This window comes from Montipora foliosa, chromosome 12 (assembly GCF_036669935.1).
Source record: "Montipora foliosa isolate CH-2021 chromosome 12, ASM3666993v2, whole genome shotgun sequence".
Lineage (NCBI taxonomy): Eukaryota > Metazoa > Cnidaria > Anthozoa > Scleractinia > Acroporidae > Montipora > Montipora foliosa.
The window spans coordinates 30912749-30925573 of NC_090880.1; the positions used below are offsets into that span (position 1 = coordinate 30912749).

A 12825-nucleotide genomic window follows, 5' to 3' on the forward strand; every position below is an offset into this window, starting at 1 on the left:
CAAAAATCAGTTGTCCCTGAAAAAACATGGCAGAAGCAGTCACGCGTGACATGGCTTCACCTGATTGGTGAAAATTTGCGGCCCTTGGTTTGTTTCGCGCGGAAAGTGTATCCAAAAATAAATCCATTTGTGACTGTGCTGGAGCAAGGCTGCAAAGTGATAGATCAACTCTCTTAGAGCGGTTTTCAATCGAGTGTCGAAAGTAATTAGATAATTACTTTGGTTTATAATTACTTCACTCAGTGAGTGGTTCAAAGTTCTCGCGCCATTTTTTCAACCAATCAGAAGTGAAACCAAAACCAATCGTGGCTCGCGCGTGCACATTTTCCCGCGCTTTGTGCCGGCGACGTGTAATTACTTCGAGTTTTGATTGGTTTGCTGGATTGTCTCCGTCCTTTATGATTGGCCAAAGTAATTACTTTGGTTTTGGTTTTACGACACTCAATTGAAAATCGCTCTATCTAAATTCACTCCTGTTTAATAAAACCAAACTTCCTAAATGCAGACGGTCTGAGAAAACGACATTGACAGATCCAAGGAGAGATATGGTAGTTGTTGACTCCGGGCGATAAACTCCTGGTTGCCCAAAACAGTACAATCAAACTTAGGCCGTTTCAAACGTCGAACTTTTCATGTGCCGAATCTAATGCAAACTGAGAAAAATCTATTGTTTTCGCTCATTTGCATTAGATTCGGCACGTGAAGAGTTCGAGGTTTGAAACGGGCCTAAGCTCACACTAGCCCTTTTGTTTAAAGATAAAGTTCACAAGCTAGAACAAACTCTACTCTAGCTTAAGTTTTTTTTATATAAAGTTAACGGAAAGCAGGAGCCCATCACCCGGAGCGTGCAGCTTAACTATACTTGTGCAACGGCGTTTTCACAAGTAAGGTTATTTTTAGATTGAATTTCCCGCTAATGAGACTCCCACAGGAGCCCGATGACCAATTACAAGAAATTAAGCTGACGTCATAGGGTCACCGAACCGTAACCTACTTTGTTTTTTGACCTAATTCGCGGGAAGGGCTGGTCTAAAAATAAAACTACTTGTGAAAACGCCGTTTCACAGACGCTGTAAGGAAATTGCACGCTCCAGGATGGGCTCCTGCGGAAAGTTGTTCCCCTACCTGCGGTATTTCTTTTTGAAAAAAGCTGTGCGTGTGATCATGCCGAAAAATATGTCCTCTTTTATTTTGTTTACCTAAACAAGAAAAAAAAAACATTTCGTTGCAGGCGTTACTAGCGTCCAGTCTCCCTGAGATGTTCAAGACGGCACCATTGTCCTTACCGCGTCAGCCATCTGAAGATCCATCTCATGGTGGATGGTCGTAAGTATTAACGTTTTTCAACCTCGTTCCCAGGGTCCACTCTTGGCAGTGAAAAGCCCTGGGAACGAGGTTGTACGTTTTACCGGTATCTTCGTGCAAAACAACCATCAAATTTTGGCGACGTCTAACCCTTCGCCTCCTATGAGGGGCACTTACAGATTTAAGCATGTCTAACGCCAGACGATTTTATTTGTCAATAGCCCACTTTCGATATATTAAAATTTTAATAGTCCGAAGCAAAAGGCATGGGGAATAAACTCATACAAATCCTTATATGGTGGTGAAAGGATTTCACTCTTTGAGCAAACAATTGCTTTTCCCTTAGCAAAAAAGTTATTCACTACTTGCACAAATCCCATAATACACCTCTCTTACCCCCCCCCCCCCCCCCAAAAAAAAAAAAAAAACCAAAAAAAAAAAAAAAAAAAATTCTGCATAGGCATTGTTTTTGACTTCTCTTGGGACATTTTCATGTCCCAGGAGAAATTGCAAACAATGGTTATGCAAACGTTCTGGGGGGGGGGGGGGGGGGAAATAGAGGTGTATTATGGGATTGTGCAAGTAGTTATTCAGCTATAAGCCGAACGATTTTTACACAAATCCTCACTCAATTTGGGTAAATTTGAAGCCGTAGAAGGGGTCTCGGCTTATAGCCAAGTATTTTTGATAAAAAGAATTTTCTCAGCAAATTAAAACCGTAAAAAATAAACGTGTATTCACTTACAAGCCGAACTAAATTACTTGTAAAATGAAGAGAAGTTGTTGTTGGTGTAATATGGACTTTTATTACTTGGTGGATTGTATTAAAAGGAGCCGTTCGTGTTGTTGGGTGATCGGGATCGATCTTATTGCTTGTCTTCTTCCTCGTTGGCTTATAGCCGAGTATTACGCATTTTCAATTCGTGTCAATCAAGTTGATTTTTTCCGTAAGAAGTTTGGGGTCTCGGCTTATAGCCAAGCTCGGCTTGTACCCGAATAAGTACGGTAGTGAATAAGAGTGTTTCCACGTGATGTCATGGCGGCCATGTTTGTGTTGCGAAACAATGGAACGGCTGCCCTGTTGTTGTACCCTAATAATCCTCTGAGAATTGAGCTCTGTTATCATGCAAAGGTTTCCTTTTGTTTCGGTAGAAAAATACTCTACTGGCCCGACTATTCTTACGGCAAATATTGATGGTTTGCATATGACGTCACGCACGGCGGCCATGTTGGTGTAGAGAACAATGCAGTAAAATGTCTTTTGGCAATTTGACTCTGTTATTATGCAAAATGTGTGGGGCCATTTTCTATTGTTAATAATTGTACACCAACATGGCCCATCTCAATCACGTGGATGCAAACCAAGAATTGTTGAAATAACTAAATAAGAGTATGTGCCTTTGGAGAGCTGAGAAATTTCAAAGAAATCCATATCAGTGTCAGTTGGCTCTAGTGTGGAATTGAACCCTTCGACCGCCGGATTAGATCACTGTTCATCTGTCCGCCGACCTACAAGGCCAGATGGGGACGGCATCCTATTAATTGAACATCTTATTGTCCCGGGAAGTTAACACTTACCATAGACGGATATGATCTCAAACTGAGTCTGTAGTATTGATAAATCCGAAAGAAATCCGTGAGAGCGTTATAGCCCTTAATTACTTGATTTTTTACAAACGAACCATGTATGTTAATCATCTAAATTTCAGATACTATAGCATTCAGAAGGATGTGACGATTGCCAGAAAACGAGAAGAAAGCCATGCAGGAATCATGCATTGGTAAATATTTTCTTTATTTAACATTCTTTTCATCTGTTCTCCAATGCTCGCTTGACTGGCGGCAAAAATCCGTTTAGTCGTTAAAGTGGTACTATGGTCAAAAAATCAAATCTGGTTTTCTTTGGATTTCAAAATTATGTTAACTAGACACTAGGTGTCCCAATTGTTAAGCCTTAATTTCAAAAAGACACTTGTTTATTTTAACTGGGATTTTTCCTATTTAATTTTGAGAGAGCTGAATCGAGGAGAAAGTGACGTCAAAGACTCCCAAGTTTAAGAACGCAATGCGTTTGTACGCGACTGAATTAACATGTAGCACGGCAGTTTCGGGCTTTCAGGTTTTAAAGTTGTGTTTTGCATACATAATAAACTGCGTTTACACGCTGAAGTTTTAAGCTATTGAGTGAATGACGTCACTATTCCCTAGATCCAACCCTCTGAGGTCCGGTCGGTCAGTTTTGTACGTGAGTAATGGCGGACCGTGAAATCCAAAACTTACACTCAAAGTAAACAGCCTTTGGACAAAAATCAAAGCTCAAATTTTTGCCAGGCAGGTGTTATGCAAACATACTTTCAAAATCTGAAGAAAAAAAGGAAGTAATTTTTTTATCATAGTAATTTTGTACGTGAGTAATGGCGGACCGTGAATTCCAAAACTTACACTCAAAGTAAACAGCCTTTGGACAAAAATCAAAGCTCAAACTTTTGCCAGGCAGGTGTTATGCAAACATACTTTCAAAATCTGACGAAAAAAAGGAAGTAATTTTTTTATCATAGTACCACTTCAAAAATTAAAAATACGGAGGCATCGTCCCGTCCCAGTGAGTTAAAGGCCCATGTTCACCCAAAATACATTTCGCGCTTGTGTTATTGTTTTAGAATAGTTCCAGCGTTTTGATTGGGTGATTTTCGGATTTTCCGTCTGTGCGAAATTTAACACTGCGCGCAATGTCTCTTGGGTGAAAAAGGGCATTTGCGTGCAGATTATCTGATTTCAATCCCGCTCTGGCCATTGACTTGTTTTATTAGCGTTTTTAATCTCAACCTCTGATCATTTAGACCAACGGAACTTCGTTCATAGCTTTCAGAGATTTTCGATCAAATATCACATTTTTAAGGACTGCTTACTCCGGAAACACCTGGGCAAATGCAGTAACGTTCACAATAAAGTACCGTGCGCTTTTGCGTTTGTCTTGGTTTTGTTCTGAAGCTTCAGCTATTAACAAGGCGAACGCAAAAAAGCATTAAAACTAGTTTCAGACGGTCATTGACCAGACTCCTGTTTGAAGGACCCGAAATTGGTTCAGTGTATCAACTTTGATGACCTTGAGTTGCAACTACGTGACCGTTTTGTCGTCGCTGCTGTGTAAGCAAAAGAAAGTAAGGACTCAATGACTCGAAGTCAACAACTCCCATATCCTCCTTGTAGTTGTTTTCTCAGACCGTCAATATTGATAACGGTTTTCCTGCCATAGCCAATCTTCACACGTGCACAAATTAAAATAAGTCAAAATCTAAAAATAGGGAGATCTGAAAGATCACTCAAGTGGGGTGCCTGTGGTTCGCACCCACATGGCGGCGATGACCTAACCTGAAAGTCGAAGATTTTCCTAGAAAAGAAATTCATCGTTCCAATACAAGACGATTGGTTTTTTTTCTTTTAGTTTTATGGGTCGTGGAGTCATCAAGGCACCACCGAGGACCGTTTGGGAGGCAGTCAAGAATCCGTTGTCCAGATACATTTATGACAACATGCTCAAGGTAAAACATATTTGTAATACGTCGGGAAAATCCGAGAGGATCGGGATTTCACCGTTTCTCTGCCGTCTCTGACTAGATATCGAGAAACAGCCGGATATCTGTCACAGGGTTGTTTGTCGAAAGGAGAAGAGTGACCAGAGCGAAACTACTTAGAGGATAGCAAGCTAAACGCGAACCCGCAGTACAAGTTTTTAGTTTCGGGCATGATCGCCTATCATGGCTAGAATCATGGATGCGTCGTGAAAAAAGAAGTTTTCCCGATTTTTTTCCGATTTGTCTCGCGCCATCCTCAGGAGACGTTCGGTAAATCGTCGGTCCGGTTCGATCGTCGGAGATTTTCCCGACTTATCAACACCAGGAAGAAGGAATTCTTGTCATTTTAATATGCAAACACCAAGCTGTGAAAAGTGATTGCCACATTTCGGCTACATTTTCGCCGTAAAAGTACCGTTGGTTCATGTTTTGTTTTTGTTTATCGAAATCTGAAAATATCGCTGAGAAAGTAGCCATAACATTAATATTTCGCAGCAAAAGTGTAGCCTGTGTTCATGAGCCTCCTCACCTCTTTCCCCGAATTTTTCCAGGGAAGGAGGCGGATGTTCACAGGCTACAAAAGTGCATCCCCATTTTTCTTTCTATTTTTAAGAAAAGGTACCTTTCTTCTTTAGTATTCATTTATTTGTTGGTTTGTTTGTTTTTATTTGTAGAAAATAAGCATCATAGAGCACGTTGAAGAAGGGCTCAAAGTCGGTAGGATTCGACTTTCCTTTTTCTTTTATTCCTGTTTCCTGTCTCGCTTGCCGAGTATTCAGCCTGCTACCGGCGGTTTTTAAGTTAAGCCGGTGCTTCAAACCCGAAATAATTTCTTAATCAATCATAACAATCGCCGACGAAACTGGAGATATTTTGCTTGTTGATGTAGTCGAATTTAAATTTGTGTCCGACAAAACTCCCCAAGCGGAATTTTAAACTCTACGAGTTGGCTGCCCGAAATGAATCAAGTCCAGTATACGATGTACAGGGCAACTTCGGCCATACATAACAAAAGGAGAGAGTAACATGAGCCAATCACGTGGCACGGCAAGTACATACAGCCAGTGAACGCGGAAATACGCATGAGATCCAGTCGCAATTGGTTTTACTTGCTTTTCTTGATTGGCTGAGAATGTTGCGGCTTATTTTTTCTCGCCAATCAATAAGCGTTGTCGGTCTCTTAGATTACGTTCGACACTCAATTTGTGATCCTCGTTCTGTTTGATATCTGCAGTATACATGTTTCATGAGACAAACCAGTGCTTCATGACTCACTCGCGTGACTTCTGTTACATTTCTAAAGAACGCATGGAGGTGAGTAAAACTAGAGGCGGTCGTGGAGGGAGGAACATCTCGCGAGCGTGCAAAACACAATTTGTCGCATGCAAAAAAATTGATATGAATTACTCCTCTTTTTTCAAGTTTGTAAATTGTATTCCGTTACGTAATTGGAAAAATGGACAAGGTGAACATAGCTTATTTGTGTACTTTTGCTGTCCGTAGTCATGGTGATAGCTCGGTCTTGCGAACAAATGTGTTACCTTCGCCAAAAGCCGTTTGGATACCTTCCTAAAATAAGTATTGGGTCATTTAGAGGGAGATGATGTTTGATTGATTTAAGAATACCTATACGTTTTGCTGGTTTCTTACATAAGTGTACGACATGCTCCAAGTAACTTATGACTTGTGGTGTTGTCTAAAACTTCCCCATTATTGGTATAAACTCTCATCTCATCGACATTGGGAACGCTAATCTTAGTGCGTAGTCTATGCCCAGTTACAAAAATAGCTTTTGTCTTGTCGGTATTTAATTTTAAAACGATTATTATTAGACCAGACTTCAGGTTATTCGTGTGCTGTCTTCTCTTTCAGGGTAAAAAGTACGTAATTGCATCACAATCGATTGAACATCCCAAGTGTCCACCTTCGCCTTCTGTCATTCGTGGACAGGTTTGTATTTTAATGTATAAAATTGCATTCATGGTTTTGATAGATTACGTGGAGTAAAATCTTGTGGACTATTATTGTGCTACGTAGAATCCTGTTTCTTCCGCAGATTATGTCAAGTGGATGGATCGTGGAACCTGTTCGTGTCGATGGCCAGAACGCCTCCCTGGTTTGGTACATCACTAAGGTGAGCTTGTGAAGACCGCAATCCGCCTTTCTTGATGGAGCTGCCTTAATTAATTCGAAGGAAGGACGGACGGACGGACTTTGAGTGTCAATAGTATTTAGCTTAAGAAAAACTAATTGGGGACACTATTTACGCAATAAAGTACACCTTAGCTAAATTTAAAATTATTTACAATTGTGCCTATTCATAGTTCTGTTTATCTCATGCTTTTCGTGTTTTGTTCTTGAAGGTTCACCTTGGGGCTTCTTCTCTTCCGTGGCGTTTAATCGACGTGTTATCGAGAAATCAGCCTCTCAGTATCGCTCATCTTAGGAGCTACCTGACGCCCACATGACCAGATAGGCCTCAAGGAATATTGTTTTCTTTTGTCTTAGCGAGTTTCCCGTATGGCGAACGTTCGGTGGTGTCTCCCTCCTCCTCGATCGAATGTTTTTTGAAAACACTTTACATGGTGTCGTCACAAGTCTCAATTGTAATGAACCTTGAGTGCTATGAAACTAACTCTTAACTAATTGGAGTTACTTCACTGCAGAGTGAATTAGCCACGGGCTTTTTCAGATCTCCGTGGAGAATTACAACTGTTTCCTTTGAAACGACAGTTTATCCGATTGGTGCACATTAATGCTAGTTGATAAACACACTTAGTAGATATATATTGTATTTATAGTTCTTTAAAAAAAATTATATTAGAAATTTTTTCTTAATATTGAAAATTAATTGAGCACAACGTTAGCCTCGTAGATAAATTATATCTAACGTTACGCAATGCAAAGAGTGCTCCGGCGATATTTTCTCTCCATTTAACGATCGAAAAAGCAAAAATTTAAAAACATCAAATGCACAACTTTCCTGTGTTGGTATTCTTGTATTTGCTTGCCTTCGTTTTGCAACACGCTCCTGGTTAAAGATAAATTTATGTTAATACGTTATGTAGAACCAGAAACCCATAAGGGTTGAAACGTGTAACGCGCGTTCACAGCTTCCGAATATTCAGTGCGAACTGATTGGTTGAATGTTTCAGTGCTAAGTACCATATTTGGAAACCCATCGCTCTTGTTGTTCCAAATATGGTACTTAGCAAATTGAATATTCAGAAGCTTGTTTCCCAGCACAAAAGGGGCCGTTACACGTTTCAACCCTTATGGGTTTCTGGTAGAACTGAGTGGGATCTTGCATATATTTAAATTTTTGTAAATGGCTCATTGCATGCAAGGCGTGTTTGTTTCATAGAATCTAACGAGCGTGCAGCTCGCGAAATATTAAAGAAATTGTAGAAAGGGAACAAACAACAGTACAAAATGCAGAATTTTCCATTTTCGCGCTAAAATATTCTTCCTTACATACAATTCCATTCGTATTCTAAAGGATATTTAATTATACCGAAAATAATATTTAATACGATGCGAATAATTGGGGTGAATTAGCGGGTTGTTTTTCTATAAATTACAGTCGCATATTTTTGAACTGCAAATAAAAGATGGTTGCAGTGAAATTCGGTTAAAAATCCAATCCATACTTAAAAATGTATAGGAAAATCGATGTTTTCTCAGAGCAAATGCTCAAGTTAATGACTTCATCGTTCATTGGGAGAATGGCCTCCGTTTCAAGTTGTGCTTCGATTGTAATGATTTTCAGAGTACTATTTCCTGCGCTTGACTGCGATTGGCTAAGACGATGATCACCAGGTATTCTGTGGGAATTGGACCCCTTAGTTTTGATTAACAAATTATTTGTATTGCTTATAAGGCTAGCGGCCATGAAAGTGAAACTTTCTAAAAGACATTTGTATTATGAAATTTAGAGGTAAAGAGAGCATTTATACCAGCTTGTCAGTGGCCGTAAACCTGGAGTAAACATTCACACCATTGGCTTAAAGAATTAAAAGAAAAAGTACCGGATAATCTTTTGACGTCTCGCTTGTTGTTTGGTGTTTAGTTGTCTTTTCCTTGTTATCCATGTTTAATCATGTTCACTTTCTTTCCCCTACTTTTAAAATTGAATTTAGTCAGTGTTCCCGTACGAACGGCTTTTTTCTTCATCCCTTCCGCAAAGGCGAGAGCAATTTCTAGCTTTTTGATTGGCTAAAAATCTCCGACTATGAGCCAATAGTCGAAGTTTTACGTCATATGGAAAATAGTGCGTCAAGATGCTCTTTCCGGACGCTTTGTAAAATTGTGGAAATAAAAATCGGCGGCAAAACCCGGTTTGAGAATTTACTAAAACAATTATTCCATTCGCCCTTGTTGGATATGAAATGATTATAACCAACTCGTGCTACGCGCTCATTGGTTAGTTTATCAGTTCATATCCAACTCGGGCTCATGGAATAATTGTTATATAGTAATCAACTGAGTAATTGCGAAAAACCCTCGATATCGCTCTAAGTTCACTTCTTGTATTCCCTGCCTAAAACTTGAATTCAGGGTTCTTTGACAACAAGGAAGGTGACTGACACGTACAAGTCACATTTATCCCTTGCAATGATTCCATTTCCTTCCACAAGTGAAACGTGTATATGGTAGAAAGAAATGAGGCTGACATCATGATGAACAACGTGTTGCATCATTCTTGAATCATGTGCTGATTCCAGCTTTTTTTTACATATTTACAGCGAATTAACGGAAGAAAAGTGTGCCAAAATGAAAAACAAACTTGCAGAGTCTGTAGAGCTCTTGTTTGAAATCATTAATTAAACTCGTTTTAGTCGCAAAAAGCTTTCTCTTTTTGTTTATAGAGAGATACTTGTCGGCTCACCCCTACCGTGCTGTGGCCCAGGTCATTGATCGAAAAGCCGCCTTTCATCGGAAGCCGGGAAGATTTTGTAATAATGGCAGTTTGCATAACAACACGGCGCAGGTCCTTCCAAGTTCGCTCTTATGATTCGTCGGTGGCACGAGTCTGTGGAAGAAATTGTGCATGACATCCGGATGACACAATTATATAGAAACTAAACCCAAAGCCTCATAGGGAAGACGTCATTAATGTGCCAACCCGAGGTTCATTGGCTGTCGAAACCAAAGGTATTTTGTTCCCGTGGTTGGCAAATTTGAATGATAAAAGCGATGTTTGTAAACAGATTTCTTTTCTATTTGACATCCAAAGAGAAGACCTCAATTAATTTTCGGAGAATGGTTAGCTATTATTTGAAGTCATGGCCTACTTAACAAAACTAATTTTTGGTTCGTCTTAAATTCGTTGCGCATGCATCAGTTCAGTTTACAAAATTTTGTGCCTCAGCAAGTGTGATCTCAGGGTGCGTTGTCTCGCCATTTTTTATCCTTATCGTCTATCAATGGATATGTGTTCGAATCCAATACTATATGTAATAATATAAAGTTGCTGGTCAAATGAATTGGTTTTCGGATTCACATCAATATGATCGTACACTCGATCTACTATCACGAGCATCATCTGAGAAGCAAGCAAAAAGAAAAATAAGAAAACAAATTTTAAAAATGCCACACTCACTGGCACACCCTAGCTCTAGGGTAACCCTAGCTGCCTTGTAAACGCTCTGCTAGGGACAACTCGCCTACCCGGGACAACGTTTTGGCAGTTTCCATTGTGTTTGCGATTCTGGCGATTACCAAGCACGCAAAGTTGTCCCGGTTGGTAGGATAACCCTACCTGTGAGATTTTGCTTGTAAACCCGCGCTACGTCTGACCCTCTTGCTGGGGTAACCCTAGCAGTAGGGTTACCCTACCTCCTTGTAAACAGGGCCTAAGATTGATTCGTGGAAAGTTTAAATTCAATTCAAGTTTGATAAAACAAACGTTGATGTGGGAGCAAAACAGCTGATTAAGGTAAATCTTTTTGCAGCTAACCTATGTTGCTGTGGAATTGACTTCAGCTTTGTTTCACCAGTGAAAACCAGTAGCAGATGCGAGTAGTTAGGGCACACAGGCAAGCTGTGAAGAATACGTAAAAGGTACAAGTCTGTGTATTAAGTTGCTACTTAGAGTTATAGAGTGCCGTATATAAATTTATTACATACTCGGCAACAGGATATCGCATTTCTGATTGGTCAATGACGAATGCATAAATAAGTTCAGTACAGAGTGCGATACGGAAGTTGCTCTGGAAACACAGCAAATCATAGGCAGTCTAGGGACGGGGCGTGAAGAGGAAATCACGGGCCAAATCGAGACTGCATGGAGAGTTTTGTTAAGGAGAAGCGAGAGGACTGAACATTACAGCATGTTACAGTTTCTATAGTGATGAAAGACATTTTACATTAGCTACGATTGAGCAGGGGCATTTGTACAGATGAAATGGAGCTAGTTCTAACTCTAATTTTCCTGGTAATATTGAATGACGTTCGCGAACAAAAGAAGAAGAGCCATTCAGTTGTGATAAGCTTTTTGTTTGTGTTTTAAGTCCTTTGAACAGACCAACACTCGAGGTAAGTGTAAATGAGAGGATCTGTCACTCTCAACCTACTTTACGCAAATATCATCAGCCCGCTTTGTAGATGGCACCAATGTGAGATAGCGAATGAGGTCTCTAATCAGCTGAACGCGGTTAATCGTCAATGATGGCCAAAAAGTATCCTAAGAATAATTGCTTTTATTAAAACGAACTCGATCTATATATATCAGGCCTGATTTTAACAAACCCCAAAGAGCCGATCAGCCAATTCTAATTGTTGGAATTGGAGTTGATCATCATTGGCCTGTTGATAATTCCGTTGTTCAGAGTAAATTAGAAAGTACTTGTCTAGAGAATCTACTGAAAAGCTGATTTATGCTTTTGTTAGTAGTCGTATAGACTATTGCAATAGCCTTCTTTTTGGCCTACCAGCCTATCAAATACATAAAATTCAAAGGGTCCAAAACGCTGCTGCCAGATTAATATATAACGAATCTAAGTACTGTAGAATAACACCATTATTGTATAATTTGCACTGGCTACCTGTTACATTCCGAATAGAATTTAAAATTTTACTTTTAGTATATAAGGCTATTAAGGGTTTTGCTCCAGGTTATATAACAGAGCTTATTAATATTAAGAATGAGGGTAGATATAGGTTACGTTCCAATTCGAATGGAATGTTACTTAAGTATGTTAATTTTAAACGTATAAGACATTAGGAGATAGATCTTTTATGGTGGCTGCTCCAAATTTATGGAATAATTTGCCTCTTCAAGTTAGGAGAGCGCCAAACATTGATAATTTTAAGAAATTACTTAAAACATTTTTATTCAAAAAAGCTTTTTTAAACATATAGCTAAGGTTTAATAAGGTTAATAACCTTATATTTTAATTATCTTTTATATTGATAGTCTTTAAATTTACTGTTGTTTTAATTATTTATATCAGTATATTAGTAATTATTATAATTTTTAAGTTAGTGCAAATGAAAATAACCCAATTGATATTTGCGCTTTATAAGTGACATAAATTATTATTATTATTATTATTATTATTATTATTATTATTATTATTATTACTGTGATCAGGTCCTCCAATTTAACCACATACATATGCAGAGAAAGTCTTTATTAAAAACTAGGAAAAAAATAGGTCACAAGCAGTTCTCAAGACTTGAGGGGCAAAGTACAAATTTTGAGGTATGAAGTTCAATTCCCGAAGAGGATGATTATTGCAAATCATTGATCTTTTTCATTGAGCTTTTTCCGCCGAGACTCTAACATGCTGCTCATAGGGGAGAAAACCCTGGAAGGATACCATCGAGCTGTCATTTCCCAAAAGTTTTTTTCGGTGTGCTTCCCGCTTCTGCCTTTGTGTTTCTCTGAACTTCCGTCTCCTGTCTGCTCTCCTTTCTCACGTGATCGGGAGATGTCACATCG

At 39.2% G+C, this 12825-nt stretch overlaps 1 protein-coding gene across 2 annotated transcripts in view; it reads left to right on the forward strand.

Annotated features, from left to right (window-relative positions):
* Positions 1-7944, forward strand: part of LOC137978696 (kinesin-like protein KIF16B) — a 34171-nt gene extending 26227 nt beyond the window's left edge. Inside the window, exons 26-33 of one of the 2 annotated variants that reach the window (XM_068825711.1) lie at positions 1232-1326; positions 3015-3086; positions 4751-4847; positions 5555-5597; positions 6115-6194; positions 6753-6830; positions 6937-7014; positions 7244-7944. In XM_068825711.1, the coding sequence (XP_068681812.1) occupies positions 1232-1326; positions 3015-3086; positions 4751-4847; positions 5555-5597; positions 6115-6194; positions 6753-6830; positions 6937-7014; positions 7244-7348 (648 nt within the window). In that variant the 3' untranslated portion in view covers positions 7349-7944. The remainder of the gene's footprint in view (positions 1-1231; positions 1327-3014; positions 3087-4750; positions 4848-5554; positions 5598-6114; positions 6195-6752; positions 6831-6936; positions 7015-7243) is intronic. The other variant, XM_068825710.1, reaches the window with a different exon arrangement.
* Positions 7945-12825: the final 4881 nt, after the last annotated feature.